The 13,572-nt window shown below is 38.1% G+C and overlaps 2 protein-coding genes across 4 annotated transcripts in view; both read right to left on the bottom strand.

Annotated features, from left to right (window-relative positions):
- The window catches only part of grid2 (glutamate receptor, ionotropic, delta 2), a 507,657-nt gene that overhangs the window by 122,064 nt on the left and 372,021 nt on the right, over positions 1–13,572 (bottom strand). The gene's annotated exons all lie outside the window — the stretch shown is intronic.
- On the bottom strand, positions 3,290–3,999 carry LOC148100242 (uncharacterized). Its single transcript, XM_087848731.1, has one exon. It carries the CDS (start codon positions 3,911–3,913, stop codon positions 3,290–3,292), a length of 624 nt encoding a protein of 207 aa, XP_087704857.1. The 5' UTR covers positions 3,914–3,999.

Raw genomic sequence — 13,572 nt, 5'->3', positions numbered from 1 at the left:
ACTGTAGAAATAGTACTCTCTTTTATGTGGTTGTACTGCAGAAACAGAGGATGATTGCAGCCTTTAGAATAGCATTTTAAGGGTGTGTTGTTTTTTTGGTTCCTCCTTTAGGGTAGGTACTCTGGCTGTACGAGATGAACCATATGACGTAACTGTGAGGTGATTCATCCAGATGGAAGTGAATGTTGACTAACTGAAGGCACCACAACCACCATTTCAAACAAACTAGTGTACACAGGTACACATTAGGTTTGAAAAACATGAAATAATAACATTACTGAAGTTTACACCTGACCGAAGCTATAAAACTTATAAAGATACAGCTTATTTTAATAATCACTTTTTAAAATTTTGATTTCTTAATCACCCATGCTGAATTAAAGAGGTATTAAAAAGAGCAGCAAGATCAAATGAAATAGATCTGGGTTTATCCCACCGTGAAAATACAGATACACAACATTAGTGAGAACAGGATTGGCAGAGCAAACTTAGCTTCAACTGAAATACATTTAATTTAATTATACACAAAGCTCTAAAAACATTTAGGGTATCTATAGTTTGTTGCATAATTAGTGATTTTTTGGGGGGGTTCTAAACAAATCAAAAAAGTGTTGGAGACAGGAAATTAACTTATGAGTGTTCATAACTTATATACAGACATGTGAAATTTGCATAATATCAAAAAAAGAAAAGGGAAGGGGGCAAAAAGATATTCTTTGTTTTATTGCTTATTTTATTTTGTAAGAGTTGAGGTTATTCATAGTGGGAGTACTTCATGTTCATGACTTGAAGTACAACATTTGACAATAGATTTTATTCTCTTTCTTATATACATACAAACATATGTATATAAGAATGTATGTTCACACACCTACGAATCCACACTTGCATTTACACACAAACACACACACAAATACACTGAGTAGTCTCTGATCAATATAACGATGACAACAACAAGTCCTGTTCTGATTTCCCAGAAGAGCCACAAGCTGTTTTATGGCTTGCTTGAATTGTTGGGAAGACGCGTGTCTGTGTGTGTGCAGTGCGGGTTAGATTGGGTTCTGGTATGTATATATAATTCAAACTTCCTTACTTAATGTGCTTTTAAATACCAAACTTTAAATTAATATGTAACTTAATAATTAAACTGCGCTATCATTTAATTTAGTGTCCGTCTCTTTTTAATTGAATAAAGAAGAAAACGTTTCATCACTTATTGCCTAAAAAGATGAGCGCAATTGGAGTTCTTGGAAAATGCTTTTTAAATCAATTAACCTTTGTGTTTGAGATATGTCTGGCAAATGAGAAAAAATGTGTTTGTCTAAAACAAAGCTATATAAAAGTCTATGATTAACACCACAGGAAAAAAATAATGCTAATTATTGATAAGGTGATACATAATTTGTGTATTTACCTCTGTATGTGTTTATGGCGTTTGTATTGAAACGTGAGAAAAAGACAAAGAGACAAAAAGGCAGACAGAAAAAAAATGGAAAGTAGAGCAGAGATAAGTAAAGCAGGAGATGCTTGGGGAAAGTGAATTAAAAAATGTTCTTCACCCTGCAAATACTCTTGGTGAATAATGGGAGATACAACAGAACGAAGAGTGGGAGAAGGGTGAGACTCCACTTGGGAATACAGGTTTGATCTAACAGAGTTTACACGCAAGGTTCCCCAAAAGTCTTAACAGAAGAAAAAATTCTCAAATCTAGTTATCTTCCACTATTTCCACCATGTCTGCCTGGTAGGTGCAGGTAGGTAGGCATACAAATAACTCTATTTACTTGCTTTTTGCTTTGCAATCATCACAGATGAAAAGAAAAAAATGCTAAGGCATACAGTAAGTGTGTTTAACACAACTTCACTTACATGTAGCTAAAGAAACACAGCTATACAGCATGCAAAATACACACACACACACACACACACACACACACACACACACACACACACACACCAGTGCCAACATATACAGTTGTGTGGAAAAATATTCGGTTCTTCCTGGTTTTCTATTTTTTTGCATATTTCTCACAAATACATATTTCAGATATATAACAAGTTTTAATGTTAGACAAAGAATACCCTAGTAAGCAGAAAATTCAGCTTTAAAATGATGATTTGATGAGCTTTTGTGTTCTTTTTGGCCAGGAGTGGTTTTCACTTCGGAACTCTACCACGGACGCCATTGTTGCCCGGTCTCTTTCTTATTGCTAGATCATGAGCTCTGACCTTAACTGAAGCAAGTGGGGCCTGCAGTTATCTAGATGTTATTATGGGTTCTTTTGTTACTTCCAAGACGAGTTGTCAATGTTCACTTGGAGTAATTTGGCCAGAAACTCCTGGAAAGGTTCATGACTGTTCCAAATTTTTACCATTTGTGGATAATGATTCTTGGCCAGGGAGCTTTGGATGTTTTTTTTTTCCTTTAATAAATCAAATTATCTTTTACAAAACTGCATTTTGTATTTACTTGAGTAGTCTTTGTCTAATATTAAAATTTGTTTGATGATAATGAAATAAGTAAATGGGACAAATATGCAAAAAACTAAGGAATCAGAAATTTTCACTGCACTCTAAGCACACAGAAGCTATCATTACGATTAAAGTGCAGCTAAAGATGTAAAGCCATAGGGACTCTTAATGTTTATGATGAGAGAGAGAGATGAGATGAGATAGCTTTTATTTGTCAGTTGCAGGTCTTTTGCCCACAACCGAGATGACAGACCTTACCGACCGTACATACAATACACAAACATCACATTGGGGAGACAGGTCAGGCTAGGTAGCAAGGAAAAAAACATCGAAATGTGTAACACAACAGGATAGTACAGGAATGCACAGATATCAACACACCATAGCACAATAAACACAGACAAGCAACATGGGAAAGTGTTCCATTGTGTACATCTGATCTGGGACCGCTGCAATCTTTCGACTGCGCCTCCAACTGACCTGATGTCCACATCAGAGGGGAGGTAAGCGTTGGAGGTGGCGTTGGATCCGGGGTAGGGAGGGTGATGCGTCAGTGAGTGCTTATCAGTATCAGTATGTGTATGTGTGTGCGTGTCCATAGTTCAGCTGAGACAGTGTCCTCCGCCCTGCGTAAACAGTCTTCCAGCCAACCCAGGTGGCCTTGCATGGAATGGGAAGAAACAGACTCAACACAGTCGTTATCAGGGAGTTTTTGTTTGGCTCCAGCCTTGAGCCCACAGCTGGCGCCGAAGGGGTAGCCGGATTATGATGGTAATTTGTCTTTTGCAACAACTCATGAGAATTTCAAAGCTGTTCTTTAACACTCCGACACTGGTCTCTCAATCTCCTGTTGGAGAACCGCGAGCTTCCTGATGATGGTATCAAACTTGCTGGTGTTATCATTCTTTTGCTCAGAAAGCCGATTCTGAGAACTCACGACTGTAGTCAGCTGTTCCACAATGTAATCCAACTTTGGCTCAAAGGTGTTATTCTGAGCAGGCCTCTCCTTGATGTAACCCAATATAAACTCAGAGGTGTTATTCTGAGTATTCACGGCAGCTGTAAGCGTCTCCAAGGTCTTAACCATGCTGCTCTCAATGAGCCCGTTCTGAGAAGTCACGCCTTGTCCCATCGTTTCAATCCCAGGGGGCAGCCTTGGGGGGGTTTGAACAGCCGGTTCCGCTTTCTTAATTCTCCGATAAGCCAGGGCCAAGCCAGCTCCAATCAGCAAAAACCCTGTTATCATGGTTCCGAATAGGTAGATATCTTCAGCGTCCTCGGTCGACAGTCCCGCCAGGCACACGACCCTCCATTCCTGCCACCCGTCCATAGTGTATCCGGCAGGGAAAGTCTCTCCAGGGCACTCGGGCTCTCCCGAGCCCAGACTTCTCGTTGAGAAAAGGTTGTCAATAGCATTCAGAGACCAGATGATCAAATCCATAACTCTCTTTAGGTTTTAGAAACAGACTGTGAGAGAGTGTTCCAGGGAAAAGTAATACAAAAAAACACGAGAATAGACAAGGACATAAGAACTAAGCAGGGAAGATAAAGGAGAGGAGAGGAGAAAAAGTGTGTCCGCCTCCTCCGAGAGCCAAAAAGGATGTCTTCAGTATAGCGGGAACGTTTAAGCCATTAAATACCACAGGGGATTAAATAATACATGTGCATATGTGTGCAGTTAGAAATTATGCATGTACATATACAATCATGATAACATGAAATCTGGAATCTTACTTTGAGAACATCAGAAAGGCAACATGCACAATGTTATTTCATTTTTGTGTAGCTTTTCTTCTGATTCCACTGACTGTATCTTACGTAAGCAATGAATAACCACTGATTACATTTTTTTTGCTCGTTCTGTGTAGAGCTCATGCGCAATCTTTTGGTAGCTGAATTTCTGTTATATAAGAGAGTAACATTTTTATTGTTTTGAGAACCTTTTACATCTCACAGTTTGTACAGGAACATATCCTAGTGCTTATTCTGTAATACGTTATTGCGTGCTTTATTTGCTCTACACTTTCATGGCCCTTCATCATAACACTCTTATGTATTGTCTTATGTAATTTCTTATTATTTGCTTCATTTTCTGCAGACAAACTGCAGGTAAGTGTTTTTAGTAACCCCTATTGTAAATGTTTATGTAAATATTTAATTTGTTTAATTATTCATCTTCTAAACTGTGCACAGCATGGTAAGCATGTTGACAAAAATGTATTTTTTTACATCTTATGTCGAGCTACACTAGAGTAGATATAGTCCTCTTTTCATAGGTACAAAAAACAAATTCTACCTAGTAATTCAGTCAATATGATATCTGGAGCACTCAGACAGCTAGACTAACCTGTGCCAGTCTAACCACTTAGCTGGTCCCTCAACAGATCTCTGTGTGTTTGTCTGTGTATGTTTGTTTGCATTATAAGGTGAGATCCTGATAATGGATCTCACTATACTATTAGGGTCCAAAAGCTTTGGAGGGACCTTGTAGATTTCAATGACTATTTGAGGGTTAAGGCATATTTTAGCGTTAAGGGCTAGATGGACGTATATTCAGTTGTAATGGTTAAAGTTAGGATAAGAGCTGCATGTGTGTATCGCATGTGGATACAGTTAAAGTTAGTTTTACAGCCATTCTGGTACACTTGGATACACTTAGCACCCTTCACTTCTCAGCTGTCCAACACTCACTTACTCTCACTTTCATACAATACACTCACACACACAAAAACACATTCAGTCCTGTCACCCATCACTCTGATTTTTGCTGTTCATTGAGGGCCTGTCTCAGAGTCTGGTATGTCCAAAAGCAGTTATTTTGTTGCATTAGCACATTTCTTGACCTCTCCTGTAAACTGATATTTATCTAGCAGAAAAAGACAACAGGCACAGAAAACACAGAGCAGAGGTAGAGAGCCTCATGCAGGAATAGAAATAATAAAATATTAAATCACAAAAAAAGAAAAAGGTTAGAATCATATAGGAAATGCAAATCATTTAAACCCTGTATTTAATTCTAAGTGTAGCATTATAGAAATTTTGAGAATGAAATGAAAGATTTTTGCAAATAAAAATAAATGCTTTCTACTTTATTATTAGCCACATATTTAAAAGATTATTTTTACACTGATATAAAGGGATCTCAACAATTAAAGAATAACCAAACTTAAAGATATAAGTAATCAAGAAATTGGGAATTTTATTGTTCTCTATGCATCATTTATATCCCACATAATCTTATAACACAAGACAAGGCTGACAACCAATATTAAATAGCTGCACAGTCTATGGAAGCAGAATAGCCTTTAAACTACATAGGATTCTTGATGGGAAATCATTACTTCAGGAATCAGGAATGCTTCTGAAAGCCACTCTCAGCAGACATAGTTCATCACTGCTCAGCAAATGACAGTTAAAACTCTGCTATGAAAAGAAAAAAAAACATAAATCATTAAGATCTAGAAGAGCTGTTGCCTTTCCTCGCTTGATTTCATTAATGATAGATAGAAAAAGCAAATTGTCCATGCTAATATGAGAGGGCCTTAGTGTACAGGGAAGCACGCCAAAACTAAATCAAGCTGTGTGTATTTTAAGAGCAATGCTCTATAGTAAAATAAACCCAAGGTGAATCCACTTGTTTTCAGTAAACTAATGCAAAAGCAAATTTTTCAACCGCATTTCGTGGAAGAATCTGGCCCTTAAACCACTCTGCTTACACTCTGGACCTATTAACCAAAAACTTTCCAAATTATGAAACAAAACTTTTAAAACAAGTAGGCCTTGTAGGTAAATACAACGCTTTTCTTTATTTCATCACACAAGCTATTATAAGCAGGCTGCTTTTTTAAGAAATAAGAAAACTTAAAGACTAAACTTAATACATTTTAGTTGTTGTTTTGCAGGTACTGTAAGTTCAATATTAAAAACTGGTGATTTAGCTGAATGCTGAAAGGCATTATGCTTATACATGTCCTTGCACAATGTGAATAGAGGCCATGGGGAAATAGGCAAACAATAGCAATAATCAGTAGAAAAATTAGGTAAACATACTGAGGAGCAGAAAGGTAATCCTCTAGTGAGCTCACTATGATAGTGAAGGGACGTTGTGGAACTTAATGCAGTGGAGAACAGTGTAGACACTAAGCTTGTGTAGTCATTGTGTGCCTATACTGCAATGTACAAATGCATTGTCTTACTTTAAGGCACATGTTTATCCAAGGCTATTTAAATATCATATATGTTTATATGTAAATGATGAATGGGTGAATGTCACACTTGTGTATTTGTGATCCACAGAAGCATGCAGTGCTAGGCAGATTCTGGGTGCTGTAATCCGAGGTTTACAAGCTGTAATGCTGCTGAAAGCCTACAGGCCCAGCTGGCAGACAGAAAGAGAGGGAGAATAAAAGAGAGAGACAAGAAAGGACATTGTAGGTAAGACAAAGAAATGAGTCGCTAAAGAAGGGACAATCATACGAATCACAAATTAAACATATAGAGCGAGGAAGAAAGTTTTAGATAGAGAGTGGAGAGAAACACGAAGAGACAGAAAAATACAAGCAGCAAGATACACTGAAGAAGTTTAGAACTAGACAAATCTACTCATATATAAATGTGTTAAGGATAGGCAGATGAACAGCTAAATACATTTCACAGAGAAGAAGAAAAAAGAGTCTGAGCTTTTCATCGAAACTCTTTTGTTAGTCAAGTTTCATTCTAAATAGTATTTACTTACAGACTTTGTAAACATTGTTTTCACAGATTTGATCAGTTATGACCATTTTTATTAGCATGTTTTTTTTCTTTGAAATTACAGTTACGTGTTTACATAAACAGCAAAAAGCTGTATAGACACAGGAAGTCACTGAATTGTTGCTCGTGGCTTTGACACTGACTGTAGTGCACATTCCGGGCTCGAGTAGTTTAGCTGATCCTCTAATGTATTAACTACTTTGAAATATGTCAGTCACCAGTATGTTGTGGTCTCATTGGTTTTGGTTTCATTTTCTGCCCTTAGAGTTGAGGGAACTCTCTTAGGCTTTTTTTCAATTTCTTTAGTATTCAGTATTCATGAATAGTCCTGCAGGCTTTTAAAAGGATGTCTAAAAGCTCTTCTTTTGGATGAAAGCTGACTTCTGCACTGCTTTCCGACAGGTTTTTTTTATTACACACACTGTGGCACAGTATGGTAACAGGTAGTTTTTACATACTTTCACACTGAAGATTACAGATAGTCTGACCAAGGGAATGGTGTGGACAGTCACACCTTATCTAATCGAGGTACTTTAAGTTCTTAAAGGACTGTATTGTAAACAAAAGAGAATGTGTGGCATGGAATAAAATGAAAGGACGTGCATTGAAATGAAATGAGAAAGAACAGCCTGACAAGAGTTAGAAAAAGAGGCATGATATGCCAGAGGAATGATGGCATATCAAACCAATACAAATCTGCCCACCCCCAGCCCCCACTATAATCCCTTTATAATGTGCAACAACACAGACACATACACACAAACTGGAACAGGCACACCATAAATCCTTCTTGTCTTTGCTTATCAAGCCTATGAGAAGATCTACTGTAGGCATGTGGTGATTTACTCAGAGATTATCAACCAATGATACCATTGTGTTTTTCAGTCCTCTGGTAGTTTCTGCTTGTGTATGCCAAAGACTGAAGTCAGGGGTAACTAAAAATGAAGATGAAAAGAATGAAGATGAATGAAGATAAAGAAAAATGAATTTAATTTCTTAAGACAAATACAAATAGATTATTATATTGTCATTAACAGGATACACACACACACACACACACACACACACACACACACACACACAGGGCATATACTTGTTAGCTCATTTCTTAAATCTTAGTACTTTAAGATAAGATAATACTATCTTAACTAATACTTACTAATACTACTGTCTAGGCTATCTTTGTGGGCTAGATTCAACAACCTGCTCGAGCCATTCCTCACAGACATTGGTCCATATTGATATTATTTACTGGCTACAAATCCATAATATTAATCTCCAAAATATGAATTTTATCTAAATATTGATGCAACTGCCATTGCTTTTAAAAACTAGTGAAAAAGACCTTGTTATTTATTAAGACTGTTATAAGGACACCAAAGTATGGCATAGTGTGAGATATATATTCCGATAAATTTGCTGAATTTTAAATAAGGTGATTTATCAAATACTGCTCAAACAAACTTTTGGTTAAACAAGATAGACGAGCTGTAGAGACAAGAAAGCATCAAGTTACTGCTAGGTGATTGGCTGACTGGATATTTGTGTTGACAAGCTGTTGACCAGTACCTAATACCTAATAAAGTGCCCAGTGAGTGCTGAAAATCATGAATAAAATGGGAATAAATGGTGCAACATTATAATGAAAGAAGTCATGTAGCTACTCTTGTAAAACTCTCTATACAGCGTTTGAGTGCCTTTAAATTTCTGTGTAAACCAATTAACCAATAAACTAATAAACAGGGGCAAATTACAGAAGAAAAATAAAACTTTTTGGTGGTGAAATTGTGACTAAAACTGTGATCATAGAGGGTGCTCATTTTAAATAGAAGCAATATCTCTGGCGGGATAATGTAGTTAAGAACAGGATGTTGAAGCCAGAACTGTGTAAGACTGATGTGCTGATAGGTTCCATCAGTTCACATAACTCCTTCATCAGTTCCATCACTGCAGCAGCCTCTGCTTCTGCTGGTGCCAGCAGTAATATTTGTCACAGAGCCAGCACAGATTTAGCTTGAAGAAAATGTGGAAAGTTTATGGGAAATTTGCCAATTTCATGGTGAAATAAGGTAATGTTAGGTAATGGTATTCCACATCAATACACTAGTCCAGTTTGCCGCAGGTCCTCCTTATACAACTCAATTTCAGGCTGTGCCTTGCTATTCGTTTTCACCATTGTGTGCTGCTAATCAAGGCCATAGTTAATTTGAATGTTTGAATGACCGTGTACAATTTGTGTACTATATGACGTTTATTTCCAATGTCACTATTTTTAGGTAGGCATACAAAAGTCTGTTATTTATTTTAAAAAATGTATTGTAAAAACGTATTTTTCTACATGAGATCTCCACCCCCTCTAGCACCAGTTGCCACTATTCAGAAATCCACTGTATGCTTAAGACAAGGAAACAAACCTGGTGTCAGATCCCACTGATCAATCACCTTCACTTCTTTGCTAATGATCTCTCAGTCATTCTCAGCTGTCACCTTACTTGTGCTATGTTTACAACCAGGTCACAGGCAATTAGGCCTCCTCCCTTATGTCTCCTCCTGATCCTGTCAATCCATTTATCCATCCATCAATCCATCCATCCACTACATAGCAAAGATTAACCCAAGGACTGATAACCCACCTGATTTCCCTACTCCACTTCTCTGCTGTCCATCCATCACTCTCTCTCCATACTCATCCATCCATACATCTCTCTGGCTTAAAAAACATTAGCTTGAGGACAAAACAGGGCTGCTTCTTGTTTTCTTTTTCTCCTTCATATAACCATCCTCTTATCCTTTCACAATTTTATATGTTACTCATACCTCGCTGAGCCGTTATTCTTCCATCCACCCAGGCGCATCAGTCTAACCTTTTCTTTCCCTCTCACTGCTATATGCCTTATATTAATAACATAACATCTACGATTTGACAGTGATCTCTGTACCTCGGTGGCACTGGTGCACATGCAGCCCGACTATGTCCAAATGACATAAAGAATGGATAAAGAATATATAGAGTATTGCAGTACACTGTATAATAACACAACTAATCTAAAGACTTCTAGTTACTTTTTCTTTTGTAAGCTAATAAATTTAAAGATGTATAGCTGTTCATAGTTATATATATATATATATATATATATATATATATATATATATATATATATATATATATATATATATTGCCCCTTTGCAAGACCAAACACTCTTATGTTTGGTCTTGTAGGCTTGTATGTTTTAAATAGGGGCAATTCAAGCTCATGCGGAGACAAGACAATTTCATACTTTACTACAGCAGAATGGAAATAAAGAGGATAGGGTTGGGTGAAGGGTTCTGACATCAGAGATATTTAATTCTGTCTTTTTTTCAGTACTCCTTTGCATGTTTTTTTTCCTTCAGGGGTAAGGGTTTATAGAGACAATAGTGCCTGCAGTATTCCAGAAATAGGTATGGAGCAGAATGTAAAACTTTTATAATGCACACACAATAACACTGCTGTTCTTTTATCCCTTCTTTTGTGCTCACTTTCTGTCTTTCTGGCTTTCCTTAAAATTCAGGGAGCCGCTTCAGTACATCACGCCCCCAAATCCTTTAAATGATAATACACCGCGGAACCTCAGTATATGCAGCCACCTATTACAGTTTCTTAAAAATCAGCGTGCTTATGCTCAGATTCCCTATGTCACAGCACAGAATCTGCCTTGGAGGAGACATGAGACGGGATTGACAGTTGAGTACCTGGGGAATAAAACTTCTCCTGGCTTGTCTCAACAAACAGAAAAGCAGAAGAGTGGCTGTCGGGCTAGTGTTTGGTGTTACCCATACTGTTTGCACAACGGATGTTTTTGTTTGGCACCACAATGAAGTTCCCAATGGGGTTTGTTTGACAGCAAGTAATAGTTAAAAATGCTGCTTCCCTCTCCTCTGTATTTTCACATTTGTTTGCCTCACTTATCTGATTCTCTTCTTTTTCTCTACCCGGCTCTTCATTCTGCCTCTCTCTATGTTTTTTTTTTTTTTGGTTTTTTTTTGGGGGGGGGGAAGAGAGAGAGAGAGAGAGAGAGAGAGAGACTGCTGTTCAGTCACAAGCACACGCACAGATAATATTCACATGCGCTGCCAAACTTAAACTGATCCATGGACACCAGAGGCATGTCGTCAGCTTCAGTTAGCATCCAGTGTCCACTGTGCTGTGGTCACCCGGCTTATAACTTGCTGGTCAGTGCATGTGTGTTAACTCTTGACTGACACGACCTTCCAGCTAAAACAAATGGAAGACATCCATCAGTCCCACAGAGGAAGCCTGCAAATACTCTAGTATTCATGAGTTCACAAGGGTAAAAGCTGTTACCACAAAGGTTGAAAAAAAATAATCTGGTGTGCTCTTGCCGTGACCACACTGGAAATGGACAGAATAATGTGATAGGACTGAGGACTTGAATGGATACTTTGACATTTTACCAAGTATGTTTGACTGACACCTCGCAGATCAGATGGTGTATGCTATCACTGAGCTTATCACTATTAATAGTAAGCTTACTCCTTGTTAAAGTAACATGTTTTGTTTTGTTTTTTTCCCCGTCATCTGCATGCAGTCATTCACAATTTGTTATTGTTCTACTGTGCTTGTACTTCTACTATTTTGGGCTTCTGATGTCTTTTCATTGAAAATTATGTACTGACCAGGTTATTTTAACTTCCCTCTCACAATATGTCATACATCTTTTTTTAATCAGAAATAACTAAAGTCTATTTGTTATGTTATTTTGTACCACTTACTGGGATCTGAGTACATAAACACTTTGCTGTAATAAAATCTTTGTACATAACGGCCAATTTTACATAAGAGCCAGGCGATTAGGGATGAAATGTTAAGCCTTGAAATATATATGTTCATTTGAATTACATATTTTTAAATTCTCTTAATTCCTATGTTTTTAATGTATCTTCATATTTTAAAAATATCTGCAAAAATTTTACATCTCTTTATTTTCTACCATTTATCAAGATCTGAGTCACAAGGGTAGCAGTCTAAGCAGAGAAGCCCAGAGCTCCCACACCCTGTCTACCTCCTCCAGCTCATCCAGAGGGTACTGAGCGATCCCAAGTCAACCAAGAGTTGTAATCTCTCCAGCATGTCCTGTGTTTGACCCACAACCTCTTTCTGGTACGACATGCCCAGAACCTCTCATCTAGGAGGCACCCAGAATTTATCCTATTCAGAGGCCTTGACCATCTCAACCTGTTCCTTTTGATGTGGAGGAGTAGTGGCTGCACTCTGAGTCCCTCCCGATTGATCAAACTCCTCACCCTATCTGGGGAAGCTCATTTGCTTGTCTCTGTGATCTCAGTTGGACACAATCCAGAGTGCGTGGCCATAGGATAGGGTAGGAATGTGGATTAACCAATAAACTGACACCTTCGCTTTCATGCTCAGCTTTCTAATTTATTACAACGATTGGTCAAGAGTTGCTCCAGACACGACACCAATCTGTCAGTCAATCTCCCACTCCCGAGATCCCGAGATGCTTAAACTCCTCCACTTGGAGCAGGAACATGTCCCTAAATTTGAGCAGACACTTCTCCATATTTCAGCTGAGAACCATGCACTCAGACTTGGAGGTGCTAATTCTTATTCCCACCACAAAAAACAGAGGCGAGATCACGAGACAACACTTGGCTGTGCCTAGAAATTCTGTCCATAAAACTTATGGACGGAATCAGCAAAAGTGCACAGGGCAGCCTTGCCAGATTCCAACACCAACCAGGAATGGGTAAGACTTATTACTGGCAACATGGACCAAACACTCACTGTGGTTGTACAGCGATAGATGCCTTCTGTCACACCAACTGTGTGCATGTCCTCCTTCACTACATCTTTAAATCTCATCTGAATGATTGTTCAATGTTGTTGTATTAAAATTCTAACTTGCTGAAAAAGTTTGGTTGTTCACTAGTGGCACCTGAAACATATATACTAAATATCTTTTGTGAAATCGCAACTTTGTTTTCTGTTACTTATCCAGGTTCTGTCATCCCACACTACAATACAGCCTCAGCAACATGCAAGAACATTACACAAGGCAAAGGAAGCCATACACAAGTGCATGGATGCATATGCACAATGCTAACAGTTGAGAGAACCAGAGAAGTGGAGAGGAAGGAACCTGCAAGCAGGATAAATCAATGACATCCTCTTGTCTCTCTGTCTCTCCCTCTCTCTCCATCACTCTGTTCCTATATCTATCTCTCCTGTTTCCATGCCCTTTTCCATCTTTCTTTCACTCATGCATTTTTTACAGCTTCCTCTTTCCATCCTTTCTGCAATCTCCCACCTGGCCTGGAGGTGGGGG

Source organism: Neolamprologus brichardi, chromosome 12, assembly GCF_056152115.1.
Source record: "Neolamprologus brichardi isolate AB-2024 chromosome 12, ASM5615211v1, whole genome shotgun sequence".
In the NCBI taxonomy this organism is placed as follows: domain Eukaryota; kingdom Metazoa; phylum Chordata; class Actinopteri; order Cichliformes; family Cichlidae; genus Neolamprologus; species Neolamprologus brichardi.
The sequence above is the reverse complement of the archived record's forward strand: the minus strand, read 5'-3'. Positions and strand labels throughout refer to the sequence as shown.